Source organism: Plecotus auritus (assembly GCF_963455305.1).
Source record: "Plecotus auritus genome assembly, chromosome: 5".
NCBI lineage: Eukaryota > Metazoa > Chordata > Mammalia > Chiroptera > Vespertilionidae > Plecotus > Plecotus auritus.
In genome coordinates this window covers 14,722,253-14,739,663 of record NC_137776.1, presented here as the reverse complement: position 1 = coordinate 14,739,663, position 17,411 = coordinate 14,722,253, and the positions used below count along the sequence as shown (strand labels likewise).

General features: G+C 40.2%; 1 protein-coding gene across 2 annotated transcripts in view; it reads right to left on the bottom strand.

The window, feature by feature from the left end:
* Window positions 1–5,215: 5,215 nt before the first annotated feature.
* ADAM23 (ADAM metallopeptidase domain 23) overlaps window positions 5,216–17,411 on the bottom strand; it is a 154,931-nt gene continuing 142,735 nt past the window's right edge. The window contains exons 25-26 of one of the 2 annotated variants that reach the window (XM_080667498.1): window positions 15,666–15,756; window positions 5,216–8,680 (exon numbers count right to left, since the gene is read on the bottom strand). In XM_080667498.1, coding sequence (XP_080523624.1) covers window positions 8,632–8,680; window positions 15,666–15,756 — 140 coding nt within the window. In that variant the 3' untranslated portion in view covers window positions 5,216–8,631. The remainder of the gene's footprint in view (window positions 8,681–15,665; window positions 15,757–17,411) is intronic. The other variant, XM_080667499.1, reaches the window with a different exon arrangement.

Sequence of the window (17,411 nt, the reverse complement as noted above, 5' to 3'; positions counted from 1 at the left end):
TCCCTATAGCTTCTACTTTCCTGCTCATCTTTTTGTGCCGAATGTCCTGTTTCCTGTTCTTCTGGGTTCAGAAAAGGATCCTCAATTGGACTGCCTGAAGCTGGCCCTGGCACTTACAAGAATGGTGATCTCAAGGAAGGTGTTAAGTCTCTTCAAATTTGATTTTTTTTTTTCAACTGGAAAGTGGAAATATAAGAGGGAACACAGGGTGATGTTGTTAGAGCATGGACTCTGGAGCCCCAAAGCCTGTTGTTTCATCCCAGCTCCAACACTAACTGGGGCTCCCACACTCTCTGGACCTATCTAGAAAGCTATCGAAGGATCAGAAAAGACTTTGTGAAGGAGGTAATATTTGAGATGACATTTAGGGATACATAGGAATTTGGGGGCACTGGAGAGAGAGGAAGTCTTCCCAGGAGAGGAAACAGGCTGAGCCAAGACCGAGAAGCTAAGAAAGTACTTCTTTGCCTTAATAATTTGACTGTCCCATCCATTTCTCCATTTCTGGAACCAGTAGAACACAGAACATGGTACATAGAACGCACATATTTATAAATAAGCAGGGGAATGAAAACACAGATTCTCAGGGAGACCCACTTGCTGCCTACCTTTGTGGGCTGATTCTGTGGTGGTGGGTGGGGGGGGAGGTTTCAAGAAATTAACAAAGTATTCATGGAAGTTACATCTTGGTGATTAGATTGTAGTGGTTTTAATTTTCTTTACTTTTTTATTATTTTGCAATTTTCTGCAATAAATGTGCAGATTTTCATAATTACTCAGAAAAATAAAATAAAAATTAAGTTGTTTCTCCCTGCTGGATTTTTCAGCTTCTGTAATGCTTTGCTCAAGCCTCTTTTCCATATTTCCCTGCACCCAGAAAATTATAGAGACCTCTGAATTAGCCGGGTTGGCTGGTTTACCCCTATGTCCAATTGGCCTTGAGAGTTAGAAAAAGACCATCTTAAGATTTGTGCGGATCTAGTTGAGATACCTCTGGTTGCCAGGCAGCAGACATCCACAATCAATCACAGCATCATGTCTGATGGTAGACATGGCTTAGGATCCAGGCAGCCACTAAGCTGCCTCAGTGAGCATTGAGGAATGAGCACTGAGACTAAGCCGATTTGCCTGTACATGATTTGTTCTCCCACAGTTGAGCACATTTGAATAAACTTAGCACACAAAGCACCACCAAAGGGAATACCTCAGGCAGGCTGCCTTCCATACTCAGCTGTCAGTGTCTGCTCCTCAGCCACACAAAGTAACAGTAAGTCAACATTGAAAGTGGCAGCTCATGCCAAGGCCTCTTCACATGGCCCACCTGACTGGGAGCAAGGCTGCATCTTTGTACTCCCTGGAGCTATCAGAGGATTCCCAGGGGCCACACGTGAAAATGTCTCATTAATGTATGCGGAAGTTACCTACTAGGGGCCAATAGGCTTAATCCTACACAAAGACAGGTTCTGTTTGATCCACACAGTGCTATTAAAATATAAACAGGCTGCGTAATTTAAAAATAGAAATTTTACATACAAGTATGGATTTCTGGCTTCTCTAAAAAAATACATGGAAGGGGCCAATTTGCTGGACAATGGTGACCATTGGCTGGAGCTGAGTAGAGACAGGGTATGTGCTCTCCTGCTCAGCTCCAAAAACTCCCTTATCCCTCGTGTCCCCTATCCTGGGTTGTTCTGCTCATCTTGCACATTGGCGTCTATAGACCTTAGGGTTTGCCACCGTGCTTTATAGCTCTTTCACCTACACAGGAAAAGCCATTTAAACCTACTGCATACAATCCATTCACTGTCTCTACGGGAGGCACGGTGACTCTGCAAAGCTGGGTCTGCTGCTGCGGAACACAGGCCTCCTGATGTCACGTACACCCACGTTATACCTGTTCCAGTCTTCACTCTGAGACCTGACGTAGCCAGGAGCTCTGCCGCAAGCTCATTTACCTCCTAAGGCTGGAAGCTATTTACAGCTCCGAAGAGATCTGAAGAACTCTTGATATACTCCTGATCATTCAGGATGAAGTTTGTTTTGTTTTGTTTCGTGTTTTTTTTTTTTGCTTTGTTTTGCCTTTATTTTGTAGGACCAATTGATTTATTCAGCTTATACTTGGTTTTCAGTGATCATCACAATCAAATAAATGTTCTCATAGGGTAGACTCTGTGGGGTCCCAAATGCAGTCTTTGTAGCCACACCAGGGCAAGTGTGGGTGCACACAGGAAATCAGCTGGCAAAGGAGCATCGCCAGGTCCCAGCAGGACAACTGTTTTCAGGTAATAAGGGATCATGGCATTCCCTTCCTCTCCGGAAGTCACGTACGTGGCTTAGAACTTGTTCTAGTCAAATAGCCTTTCCAAGGCATAAGACAGATTAACTATAGTGGACTGGAAACGCAGCTGCACTTGGAGAAATGATTTTGACCCTTCATTAACTGAAGGGCTTACTAAATGATGCTTTAAAAACATTTATGGTTCTTATCCACCCCCTCGCTCCAGACTGAAATTAGCCAGGGATCTTTATCTTAAGAAAATATTAGAGGCTTACAGGTCAGGTCAAAAAGCCCTTTTTGTCATTACTGACAACACCAAACATTTAAGACTGATCCATGATGAGCACATCATGGGAAATTACCTAAAAATATAAGCTTTTACCTGGCTGGTGCAGCTCAGTTGGTTGGAGCATCATCCTGTGCTCCTAAAAGGTTGCCGGTTCGATTCCCAGTCAGAGCACACACCTCGGTTTTGGGTTCAGCCCCCGGTGTGGGCACTGGGCAAATACAGAAGGCAACCAATAGATGTTTCTCTCTCACATCGATGTCTCTCTCTCTCTCGCTCGCTTTTCCTTCCTCCCTCCCTTCTTCTCATACTTTTTCTCTCTCTTCTTCCCTTTCTCTTTCTAAGCATGTCCTTAGGTGATGCTTAAAAATAAATAACAAACAAACAAACAAAACAAGCTTCTGATGGACAACCTTGTAAAAATCTTCTCACAAGCAAAAGGAACCCAGATACCTGAAGTAGAAAGTTAGACTGAGCATCACAGTTTGTTCTTCCTCCAAGGCATCGATGGACTTCTACCAACCAAAATGAGCCCCCGTTAAACATGAGTAATATTGGTCCAATTGCACAGCTTTTTGCTCAAATGTCACCTCCTCTGTGAAACCCTCCTTGATCTCAAAGGCAGGGACAGAGTTCCCTCCTCTCTTCTCCTGAAGCACCTAATATTTATGTCTATTAGGGCACTTACCACATGTATTTACATGTTGCAGCTTGCTCACAAGATTGAGAAATCAGCATTATGTTCATGAGACCTGGCCCAGTAGTAAAGGATTTCTATAGATGAGGAAAGGAGGGAGTGTAGGAAGGAGGATGGAAGGAAACACAGGCCAGATGGATCAGATACTGAGCATTACTTACACCAAGGGTCTGAGCTCCTCTTCCTGGCTCCCGGCACACATTGCTTTCTGTTCATTTTACTAGATCGGTGAACTCTTGTCATCTTTCAACATTGTTCAAAATCACTTCTTTCAGGAAGCCTTCCTCATCCCTCTTCCACCTGCCCCTCATAAGTTTTTATTCCGTTCAAAATTTATCATTTATCATTTGTATCTCCCAGCTAAATTGTGAACAACTTTAGCCAAGAATTGTCTTTTGTTCCTGTAATTTCTAGGAGTAGTTCCTGACATACAGGCTTAATAAATATTGGTTGAATTAATAAGTTAATGAATAGCAGTCCCTAACGGATGTCTATCTTAAATTTCAAAAGTTAGTTAAGATTTCCATCGTGAGCATATGGATCATCTAATTATTCACATCAACGTTTTAACTCTAGGGCTGCTGTCCCCCTATCGAGAAAGTTCTGGTTTCTGGATCACCTTTCTCATCAGTTACCAAGGGGTAATGGTGTAAAACTCATTTCCATGTCTACCTCAAAAACAGAATGACTTCAAGGAAAACCTATCAAAAGTCAGGTTAATTCTTTTCAAATCAAACATAGCATGCTTTCTGATTTAAAGTATAATATTCATGTGATTTTAAGTGTTTCTATGTTTTTTTATTATATGAACTGACATAGAAACAAATGAATTATGGTGAGTGGACATAAAATTTACATAAGATTATTCAGACCTGGCTAGAAGAGACGCTTTGAGGGAACTCTAAGTAAGGTGAATAAGAGAGTAAGAGAGAGAATAAGAGCCAATGAAGGCTAAATAAACAAGGTGGAAGTCATAAAAGGCAGGCAGAAGTTTGTCACCTTATTAGGTTTGGACTTTATCCCATAGGAAATGGAAAGCCCCTTCAAACTTTCATCAGAGAAGCAAGATATCAGGGCAGTGGATATATAAGATATCTACATTTTATATTTAATATAAGGGATGAAGAGGAGACATTCTGAAAAACAGTCATGAAGAAATGTCATTTGATGAACAATTTCATGTGATGTGCAAGGAAATACCCCTTATTACAATGTTTTTACAATGTTTTTGATAACACAGTTTGAATAACAAACACTTTCAATTTTCTTTATAGCTTGTCATTTTGGTACCAGGTCAAAAGTGTGAATGTTTTTTCTAGCCACCCCCTTTAAACACAGAAGAGCACCAGTAAACTGGCCCTCGCCAGTTTGGATCAGTGGATAGAGCATAGGCCTGAGGACTGAAGCATCCCAGGTTTGATTCGGTTGCAAGCTCCTCTCCAGCCCTGGTGTTGGTCGGGGTATGTGCAGGAGGCAACTAATCAATGTGTTTCTCTCACATTGATATTTCTCTCTGTCTTTCCCTCTTTCTTTCACTCTCTCTAAAAATTAGTGGGAAAATATCCTCAGATGAGGATTAAAAAAAACACACAAAACTGATCATGGTGTGATTCTAAGCTGTTTTTTCTGGTTTATGAGATGCAAAGTATTTCCAATAAACCCAAAGAAACTGAATCCTAATCAGGATTATATTTATCACTACTCAAATTTATTTTATTTTGTTCCACTGATTGCTTAAATGTTCAGGGAGCATTTAAGAGAGACCTGTGCTAAAACTCTTGATGACATCTGGCACATGGCCATTTATTCAGCAATACCAGTGAACACAGGAAAGGGGGTTATGATAAATGATCAAAGTACAAAGCCACAACATTTATGTTAACAAAAGTTTTAATACAGACTTGACTAAAAGATGCATACAATGAGTACTGAATCTCCATTCATAGGCAGCCTACAAGATTATGAATGAATTTATTAACTTCAAACAAAACTTCAGGTTGTGTACTTAAAAAATTACAAGCCACTTAAAAATGAAAATCAACAATGGAAGGAACGGTTATAAAATACGATGGGATGATTTTAAAGAAAGGGTTCAAGTATTGTTTGTAAAGTTCTTCAGATATTAGTCTTTGAAAAGTTTGTGCATTTCCCATCTTTGCATAGTAAAGGGGAAACAAAAAAGAAAACCAAAAACACACATACCACTTGGTAAAACTCCGCAACTCTATGTGACTCATGTTTCATAGCATGCACCTATGTGTACTGCTCATTTATCTAATAGGAGTAGCTCTAAGTTAGTGGGCTCATGCAGTATCCTAGGTGAGCAATGAAGTTAGCCTACATTTCCTCATCCATGTGTTGTTCATTAATGCAGCAAACATATAGCGGGTGAGATGGGAACTTGTCATTACTTAACACTAACTCTCGTTTGGTAACATTAAACGGTGATAATACTTGTGCTTTGAGCTCAAATGAATAACAAGGATTCTTCACATCACAAAAATCAGCAAATGAACAGCATGTGCAAGAGAAAATACAGCAGAGTTGGAAACTACATAACCTAATACCACCAAAAATAATTAGAATCCATTGTTTACGATTGGTATGGTTGCATAATCTTTCATATTCATACACACACAGCTTAAAGCTTGTGTATTTTACATATACACACAATTAATTTAACATTGGAGCATAGGTTTAGTTACCTATGAAACTGCCAGTGTAACAAAAAGTTACACAGACATTTGCCATATGTACATAATATTTGGGGACCACTGTGGTCTGATTTAAAACTTAACATCGCACATTTACAATGTTGTTTGTGAAATGCTCAAAAGTTAATGATAAAGATTTAACTTGTTTTGTAACCACCATGGTTGTGTTTCTATTAAGTCACGTGGTGCCTCTGGAAGAGCAGTGAAATGTACATGGTGGACTCAGCAGTGGCTGAGAATCCACAAGTGAGTAGGATCCAGCAACAGAGACAGAAATATGCAGCGACGGGAAGAGATGCCAAGTAATCTGAGTTCCTCGGAGGTGAAAGAGCCATTGCCACTAGGGAAGGGATATGTACAACCTGTGTCTTAGGAAGCCAAGAAGAAGGCTGGTCTACCTTGTAGAGAAAGAACCCTGTTAGCACAATAGACACATACAGCTAGCTCTAGAGAAAGACTGCATACCTGTGTAGCACCTAGTACTCAGAAAGCAACAGCAGGAGGAAGATGTTAGGTCATGGTCTATTGTAGCAGATAGAAAGTAAAGTTTCTGCTCTAGGACTGTGCTACCTCCATGATTAAAAATATATGGGAAAGAGGGGGGAGAGGGAGAGGGGAGTGGGAGAGAAAAAAAGGGGGGGGGACAATATATATATGTGAAAAACCGCACTGTTTTAAGAGCACATTTTGAGGACATAATCCTTTCCAAAGTCAAAGCAAAGGTTGTGAGACTGGTGTCATGAAGCGTGCTGAAAAGGGACTTACAGCTCACCGACGTGGTTGTCATGAAGTGAATAGTATAACTGATGTCCTGTTCCTAAAAGGAGGTCGCTAGAGAAGTATGGGTATGTTGGAGCCTCCAGGAAAGCTCATCCCTAGATGGACACTCGCTGAATGGATCATGTACATGTTTTACATTCAAAACAAAGCCGGGACCAAGTTTCTCTATTAATGTATATAACACTTGATCGGAAGCGATCATGAGCTTATTAATGGAAGAAGAAACCTCAGTGAGAGTGAACTAAACTCAGAGGGACTTGGGAATCCAGATTACATCTGCAAATCTTCCTGGAGGGAAAAGAAGGTGACTCTGTATATATAGTAGAACCTCGCTGTGAGCCAGCACAACTATCCATAGACCAGAGCACACCATGGGCCCAACAAGGCTTGTTGAAAACACAACACACAGAAGTAAAGGCTATTCCAGCAGTGCTCACAGGAAGCGGATTGCTGTTTCTGCCTCATCACCAGTGTTACAGTGGGGTTCTACCATATATATTTTGAGGCAGGAGGATGAAGCATGAATGAAATATTGATAGTAATAGATGTGAATAAAATGGAAAGCTTAACTTTTTTCCAAGCTTTCAACATTGAAAAATTATTATTTTTTTTTAATTTAAGGCTTTAAGTTTATCCTCCTTTCACATTAAAGACAGGGGGAAAAATTGTCAAAACCAAACACTAACATCATGAGCTTGGCACTTTAGTGATTAATTTGAAAGGGTGTCTACTTTCTTACATTATATACATATGTTTATAATGACAACAAAAAAAATTTAGAGACTTACTAGTACATGTATTTGCATTTACATAATTTTTGGGTTTTTAATATGGGTTATTTTGTTGTGTGTTTCTCTCATCTTTTGTTTATTTTTGGTTTCAAAGCATTTCGTTTCATTCAAACATTTCTTTCTTAAATTGCACCTGTTTTGTGCCCAAACTCCTTGTATCTGTGGCCACATCTGTCTTTTTTTAAGCAAGCCCAACAATCACTGTACAACATGTTACAAGAGAGAAGGACAGAGACAAAGAAATGGCGAAAAGGAACCAAAAAGATGGGGCGCAAACAATGAACTCAAATTCACAGAGAACCTTTACAAGAAAAATATTTCAATACAGACAAGTGAACAGGATGTGTCAAAATCTCTTATTTCCATATTTACATTTATAAAAGAACTATACAATAGTATCCACGCTTAAGTCCCAGCTCCCGTGTCCCACGGCTGCCTGGTTTAAGAGAAACTGAATGGGAGAATGAATCAACAAGTGCAGGGAGTTGGTGGCCTGGTCTAGACTAGGGGGCGGGGCCAGGCAGCTTCCTCATGTTCACCTGTCATCTACACCTTAGGAATTCAGTTTCAGGTTTGGCTGCGGATTGGCTTGCTAGCTGCTTGTTGTAGATATGCCATGCAGGTTTTACCCTTTCGAAAATTAGATCTTCATGCCACTGGAGTGTGTCATTGGTAGGAAAAGAGAAAAGAAATCATGCCAAATCATTTAGAAGATATTAAGTGCCAGCAGGCTGAGGAAGAAAAAAAAGTCATTTGCTATCTTTAATGGTTCATTTATTGCACTTAATTTTTGTTGTTGTTCCTTCTTCCTTTAGGAAAAAAAAAAAAGAGATTCTGAAACAGTTCATTTTAGAACATTGTCTTTTGCTCCCCTTTTATTGACAGGTGGTGGGAGGAGTTCTTTGAAATGATTTCCAAAAAGGACAGTTTTCTTTGACCTCATCCCGGTCACCCCAACTTGAGTTCTACAGTCATGACCACCCAGTGTTCTTGTTTACAGACTTAACAGTTCCGGCAACATTGCTGAAAGCATGTCACATCCAGAATCCAACAGCGCGAGGCACCGTTCATCCGCCGCAGCTGATTCAGATGGGGCCTTGCTGACTAGGATCGAACCTCCTCTTCTTGACATTTCTTCCCGAGTGCGTCAAAAGAAGATGCAAGCAGAGGGGGGGGGGGAAATCCACAATATTAGTCAGATCATGATAAGAGGAGGGTGATGATAATGACAACACTAGTTCCAGAGCAAAGTAATCAACTCACACTGAGGCAGATTTTCCAAAATAACTCGAAATTGAAACACAGAACCTCTTACACTTTTGAATGTCTTGACAACATCTCCACTAGAATACATTCATTTGTGAAGATCAAAAGAAGCTTGCAGTTGTTCATTTGAAATCACTGAAAGTCTCAGGAGCCCAATTTGTCTCTTATTTCAGAAGTAACTGACAGAGCTAATTGTAGCTGGATCAAAATTATTATATGGAGGGCTCTTCCATTTCGGGGGCTATTAGAACTCTGAAGGTCTTGTAGCTGATTCCTTCCAGGGCCTATGAGTTCAGTATCAGTGAATCAGCCTTTGCCAAGATGGCAAAACGCCTTGTTCTACTCAGTGATTGTGCTGCCTTGGCTGTGTGAGTTCTTACCACACTGTGGAACAAGCATTTTTCACGTCTAGAAAGTTGAAGATCAGAGTGCACAGGGAGACAGTACACTCTGAGGAGAATGGACACAGGCTCAGGTTAGTTAAGCAAATGCAGCAGATTAGCTTAGTTGAAAGAAACAAGTTAAAATGCCTCACTCACAGTGTCCAGTCTCCTAAAAAGTGGTTCTGATGTTTCAAAAGAGAAAAGAAAGAACCAGCAAGACACTTGTACAAGGCAACAAGAGTTGGTTGCAACCTCCCCATGGTCTGGTTTCATGTGGGGCATCAAGCAAGGAGGCTCATGCATTTAATTTGCGCACTGGGCGGGTGCAACGCTGCTGCCACCAAGGCATCATGCAAAACTGGAGACCGAGGAGTCCCCAGGAGCTCTCGTTTCCCTGCCCACTCACTCGGGGCAGCTGGATGCCCATACAGCCCTAAGTACCAAAAGGGTTACAGTATATTCCTCCTCACCTCTAAGTAATTTAAAATAAAAATAATACCAAAGTCCAAAGTCCAAAGTTGATCCTGCAAAGTTCTTATTTCCCCCAAGATGACCACTTTGATGCTTTTGTTTTGAACTATCACATATAAAAATCTTTAAGGAAAAATTTCCTTTTCTTTTTGAAAGTTTTCATTAAAACATCTTTAATGGCCTAAGCACATGGTTCACTGACCTAGCAGGTAATCCATTGCAGCAAACACTATTTCAACAGTGCTACTTCCTTTTCTTCACTATCACCCACCACTTTACAACCCTCCTTTGAGTCAATATTCTCGAAAGAATGCATTGCTGATGCTGCCCTAGAAATAGAGATGAGACCAAGAGAGACATATCCCATAATGCATCTGTCCCTGAGTTTGCTCCAGAGCACAGGCAGTGCATCTATTATCCATGATCATAGCCCTTGAAGGTAAGTATATTAGGAACCACACTTCCAGTGAGTCAGGTGGGGGAAAACAGGGACTGCTTGACCTTGTAAAATGATCCTGAAGGACTACTAGTTAGCTATGCATTACTGGAACTCAAGAGAAATGTTAAACTAATGTCTTCTCAATTAAAATGAATGTAGAGGAAATATCAAGCCAACTATTGCTATGCATGTAAATGACTATATTGTCCACATCTAAATTCCTTTATTCAAATGCAGGGAATGTCACGTGAACAGTCATGTCCAAGGTCATAACTACAACCCAGTTCACTTTTAAACGGAGATATGAAATCCCACTTCAGCATGACATACAGGCAACCTCTGTGCTTCTTCTAAAAGTCAGTTTTTGAAGCTTAGATTGCATTTTTTTAAAAATAGAAACAGTGTCCAACAGGGTGACTGGGTTCCCAGGCCGACCAGGAGGCTAAACCATGCTATAGAACCATGTACTTATCAGAAAATAGATCTGCATACCAACAGGGGGTTCTGGGGGCCGTATTTCCTCCCCGATGAGGACGAACGGGACACTCCCATGGCAGGCTCACCGTGAGGGTCCCTCACATATAAGCTGTAACCACCATGGGCTACTGTACGTTGACAACTGCTTGTCCTGAATTTTCTATATCTAAGTCTTTTTGTTCAATTGCAATGTGAGAGCACAACTATCGTAGGCATGTACATATTGTTTTCCTTCCACGACTGTCTCACCTGAATATTCTCTGTTCACTAGGACTGTGAGGCAATTAACTTTCTCATCATAACCTGTAAGGTATTTCTGGATCATTATAAAATATTACCATAAACCACAAACCTTGCATTGACCCCGTTTTCATTAACTTTTACTACTTCTGAAAAACCTGTACTTTTGTCCACAATACATAGTATACACACATACATGTATACAAAATTAAAACAACTCTTCAGGTAACAACAACCATCTCAGATTGTAAAGACTTTAGAGCTTTCAGTGGTATATTGATCCACTGCTATCACCTTCTTATCTCTCCACAATGAGTCCTTGCCCACCCACCAAAAACTCCTCTCTTGACCCTTTCTAGGCAACCTTAGACTGAGTTCACTTCCCCAGGAGTTGAGTCAGGAGGTTGAACTCAGTCCTCCTGGCAACCTGAGAGAGAAACTGCCTAACACAGGAGCAGCAGGCACCAGGGGAATTTTGCATTGGGATCCGGTCATGGAATTCGGATAAGCAACAAGTCTGCTTATGCTCCTCATGGAAAGACTGGGTAACATTGATCCCATTTCCTAACTCTGTAAAAACCAAAAGCAAATTTTAAAAAAGACATGTATTCTTCTGAGAAAATATAATTAGCAATATTATATCCAATTTCATCCAACTTGACATTCAAACAATTTAGTTAACTTCCCTTGTATTCATCCAAATGGGGTCCTTTAAGTTTTCATTTATGTGAGTACCTAACCAGTCTGTGCTTTACCATGGCCAGTGAAGTAAAACATAGGTCACATGGAACTGCTTACAAAGTCAGGCTCAGTAAGAATGTGTAACCCAAGAAACTTCTCATAGAGAAGAAATCACATATGATAATTACACTTACTAAATTAACTACTTCAATGTCAAGAGCAGCTCCACCAGGCCAGTATGGCCACTGCTGTCACTGAACCCCATGGAAAGAGCAAGTAGTGGGATAGTGGGACATGGTGAGGGGGTTCCACAGACTGAAACATTATGGAATAGTTGAAAGAACCCAACACTCATCCTAAAATCTTGTGATTTGCATTGTCACCAAACTATGTCACTGTTACCTACCTTCAAGTAATTTTCCTACTATCACCTAGAATTTCTCTTTCCTACTACCATCAACTATGGTGTTCATATATTTTATGTGCACATAAATTACCATAGCTCACATCAACTTTTCTGTATTCAGATTTAGGGATTGGCAGTTAAAAAACCATGTGCAAGGTAATGATGGAAATTCTGTTCACTTTCAATGGAGATATGAAATGTTCTTTTCATATATTTGTCACCTTTACTAAGCTTTAGAGAAGATACTACTAAAATGACCCTTCATGTACATGATTTTTTCCAAAATCTAATAAAAGCAACAGCTCTAATGATCTAATCAAGTAGATTATTACACAACATTGGATAGAAGTCCCGAGTCCCCATGAGTCAGGACAGAGTTTGCAATCCTCTGCACCACAGCATTAGTCTGTGTGTGTAGGTGTGGAGAGGATAAGGAGCATGGGGTGAGGGTAAATAAATGCAGATATGGGGAAATGTTGGACACGTTGATATGCCAAGAGCCTAGATTTATTTTGCACAGGATGTCTCAGAGAAAAATTCTAAAGACCCAAAAGACTGGAAATATATAGACTAAACCATTCCTTAGAAACCTCACACTTTTAGAGTATGAATTTAACTAAAGTTACTAAGGTATATCTACCACATTGCCCAATAGATCAGGATATGTCAAATAAAATAACCTACCAAATAAAGCATTTTTTTCTTTTCAGGAAGTCTATAACCTTGCTTATGAAAGTCTTATTCTCATTAAGCAAAGCTTTCAGATTCTACGACTCTGCTACAAGAAGTAATATAAATTTATATTGTATTTTACCACAATAATCTTGATAAACCTTCATTATCACCTTACACACACAAAGGTACCTATACTCACACATGCACACACACTCACATGCACTCTTGCTTTTTACCACCTATTTCAGAGGAAATATGGTTTAAGAGGAAAAAACTATAAAAAATGGCAGTGTGTCAGGGGCCAAAGCATTGCTGTATTTCTCATTTGTACTTGAATGGGTCAGGCATGGCATGACCCTTCCTCCACATCTACGTTACTCACAGTGTTCTGCCAAAGGCACGTGACGTTAGGAAAAAGCCACACTTCCCCTGAGCAGTTCATACATTTGGAAGTTTGTGTGCCCTCCAATTGTGCAGGTTACTTTGTTAATGTCTCTTCTAGCAATAAAAACCTGATTCTGGAGGGATGTCCAATAAAGGTATGTAGAGCGATCTTTCTTACAAACTATTTTTCAACTTCTGCTTCTACAGGGAATCTCTTTAGTATTTTCATTGAACTCAATGAAAAACTCAAAGGCTTTCAGTTCAACTAGCAAATAATTATACTTCCAAAGCATGTCTAGATTAATCATCTCTCAAACTGCCCAGGTGGTGAGAAAACCTAAACTTGATCATTCAGCACCCACAGTCTTTTACTGCAAAGTCGTAGATCTTTCATGTTGAATATAAACCATGTAGCTACCAATAAAGTTGAAAGCAAATTCAGATCCTCATGGAGCAACCAATAGCATGAAAAGCAGCAGCTTCTCCACATCTAAACTCCTAAAGTGACTTCACTCCTTCACTTTTTTTTTCAGAACATAAAAAATTTACTTCACACTGTTCTACAATGTTTTTCTTTATGAAGGTCGTAGGGCACGGGAAGCGACATTGACCTAGCACAGCGGTACGCACCTGCGCAGCAATCCCACAGCTGTTTCTCACCTCACTCAATGCCCATCTCCCCACCCACCCTTTCTGTTATGTTGATTAGACATCTCTCTCCGACTTAATTAATCTGAACAGGGCCTAATCCACTTATATACACAGTGATAAAAAGGCTTTTCCATTTTTTCCCCAAAGAAACATGCAATTCAAGCTGTGAGCTAGGCCAGGCCGCTGTTTTGAGGTCCTGCTACAGAATTGTGCTCTTGTCTCCAAATGTTGAGATGGGAAATTTGATATTGCTTGCGGCTGGATGGCAAAGATGCACAGTAGGCTGTTTTCCAAGCCTGAGCATGAGTCAAATTTCTCTTCCTTGAGGCATATTTAAATGGGGGCATTATAAACTAATGGATCATGGAACAACTGTCATGTACAGTGACTTGTTTACAGTAAGTAACAAGGCACTAAGAAATATTTGCGTGAATTAGGCCAGTCCAAACAAAAACATGTCATTCTGTCATGTGCCACATGAGTGACTCAGTATCTGGGCAATGTCTGGTTAATATTGTGATGAGAAATTCAAACATGAGTTGCCTATTGGGAGTGTGTTTTTGAAAACACATTGATGCCAAAACTAATGTTCCATCAAACAAGTTCAAGTTTATAAATCTCTCTGTGGAAAAGAGGAACTATTTGATAACAGCTTCCAAGTTGAAAACACTCAAAAACTTGCAGGCTTGAATTAATTTAAATCATCTTTTGGTTTGTTTTTCTTTCATAATAAATTTCTAATCATAACATTTTAGCTGGTTTAAGTAAACAGAATTCAGGATATCAAATATAAAACCGACTAAACTTCCTAATTAAGGCAGTTATTCAGACAATTCAGGTCAAAAACTTCCTCAATTGTGTAACCAGATGAAGGCAAAGTGGGCTTTGAATTTAGGCAATGGTTTTGCTTCCCACTTAAATTTGTTTCTATAGATCTGGTTGAAATGTAATTTATCACAAGGAATACTTCACATAAGAGGTCTTATTTACAAATCGTGAGTCACCACAGCACGAAAAGCTATAGAAAGTAATTACCCAATGAATCTGAGGTATAGAAATATCCAAACTGAGTAAATTATGTTTGAAAATTTGGATTACTTGTGATTATCTGGCACATCTATTTAAATGAACTTAGGCCGAAACCAGTTTGGCTCGGTGGATAGAGCATCGGCTTGTGGACTGAAGGTCCAGATTCGATTCCAGTCAAGGGCATGTACCTTGGTTGCAGGCACATCTCCAGTGGGGGGTGTGCAGGAGGCAGCTGTTCGATGTTTCTAACACTCTATCCCTCTCCCTTCCTCTCTGTAAAAAAATCAATAAAAATAAAAAAAGTGGATTCCTTTAAAATAAATAAATAAATAAATAAATGAACTTAGTTCCGTGATCAATATACAATCCAAACTAAAAGGGTACTTACTATGAAGACACACCAGGCCTACCAGTCACGCCAACATTTGCAGTTAATTAGAAAATATTAAGTATCACAAAACCACAGACTTTAAATTCCAATATGAAACTAATTCAGGTGGTTAGGGAATTAATGAAAATATTTTTGAAAATCTGTTTTTATAAAATAATGAAGCTTTTAAAATCATAAAGCTACATACAGTATGACGTGTAATGATGAACAAATGGTTACTTGGGGTGTGTAAATTTCAAAATGTCAATGGACTATAAACCAGTTTAAACACAGATTCAAGGAGTTTATGTCTACCATTTCCAACTGCACAGTGTCCTCGCAGACCTGTGTATTAATAAATGTCTCTCAGAATGCTCGCTGCTAAAAGCTGACCGTCTTCTGTTAAAGAACTCCCACTTTTTATCTTTAACCCAGTGCATGTGAATTCCTTTCACATTTCATGTTTCTCCACTTGCCTGAAGATGACATTGGTGTTTCCATGTTTCTTCTTTTCGGACCCGTTTGTGAATGAGATATTTTTCTCAGTCTTACTGTTAAAACTTGTAGCAGGAACTCAAAACTTGGTTATGTAAGCAGAAAAGAGAAGTGCCAGAGCCACTGAGAAGAAGGCATGCGGCGTTGCTTACTTAAATCCCCATCCTGTGCCCCCAAGGACAATAGCTGCTACCAGGATGGCACCAGCGATGGAGCCTATTATGAGATTGGTGGCACTAGGACCTGTGACAAAGGATCATGGGAAGAAAGTCATATGAGCCAACCACTTTCGTTACCACAAGGGAAAGGCAGTTGAGCGGTTTCAGGAAGTCAATACCCTGCATGAAAGATTGCTAAACACATAAATCACCTTTTTGACTTAGCTTAATTTCACTTTCCATGCTGTGGATAACGACTGCTGGGGTTTGAATGCCTTTACATCTGCAGCTTCTGCACCACTGACAATTAAGTTCCATTAAATCCACCTTTCGCAGAATTTGAAGCAAATAGGTGCCAATTGCTGTCATTGCACGTCTTTCTTCTCCTCCCCTTTCCCAATACCATGAATCAAACAAGTAAAAGAGCGCATAAAGAACGCGATTGCATTAGAATTAACTCAATCTGCTGGCAAACGAGGGCATGAAAAGAAGGAAATATCCTACTGAAGTGTTCTTTCAAGCAGCACATAAAGTTGTCTGAATGCGACACGTTGTATGCTCACTGGGAGACAGTTAAAATTCAGAAGTCAGAAGGAGGTTACCAATAAAGATCTGGCTTGGAAGTCTTGTTCTCAAAGATATATTTCTTCACTGCACAGATCCAGGCAGTGTTTAAACAGCAGCACGTGCTTCCAAAGGCAAGATTTAAAGAATGTGTAAAACTCATTGGGTAATTTTGGGGAAATGAAAAAAGAAAGTGGAGTTTCCACTGTTTGAGGGAGGGTTGGTATTACAGTGTATTCTCTCCACTCACATGGGAAACACCTGGGCTCCCTCTTTTTAAATGTAAGCAACATTCACTTTAGTATGAGAATTGTTTTAAGTATCACATCGTACAGGACACTAATATGCAGGTACGGCGCCCTATGTCCCTGTTCCCAAGGTCACAGGGCCCATTTTGCTAGCTCCCCTGTGTGTGCGTTCATTGCTGTGTAAAAGATTCTCTTTTCTGCTCACATCAGTGCCCTCGACTGTGTACATAAATGGATGCCACTTGCAGCAGCAATGAAATTGTGTGCCGCATTGTGTTTTCACTCAGAGACCCACCCGGTGCTTGTGGGTGCGAGGAAAGGTGGATGGGGGTTACAATGGGCATCTCAGGCATGAGGTCTCTTGGGGCTCCCAGGTTTGGACACACCCTTAACACTAACCACTGAGGTTCTACAGAATGCAAATCTTAGTGGCCTTTAGAGATACAGCCATAATAATAAATAATAATGAGAGCCGCAAAAGCTGGTTAACTACTATTCACTGTCCTGACGATGTGGGTGCACTTTTAAGCACTTGGCGTTATTATCTCATCTGATCCTCACCAAACCCTAAGAGGTAGGGACTATGACTACCCTTGTTTAACAGATGGAGAAAATAGAGGGCTTCCAGAAGTCAACACGTGACGGAGGCAAGATTTGAACCCAGATGTGTTTGACTCTAAAGCTTATGGGATACACCAAAGGGCAACAAACTACAGCCCACGAGCCAAATCTGGCCCTGCTGACTGTTTTTTCAAAGAAGCTTTATTGGGACACAGCTAATTCATCCCCATGAGGTTTACAGCTGCTTTTAGGCTAAGAGAGCAAAGTCACAAGGTTGTGACAGACATCCCGTCGCCGGCAAAGCCAAAACTATTTACCATCTGCCCTGTTACAGAGTTTGCTAACCCCTCCACTAAAGCAACATTAT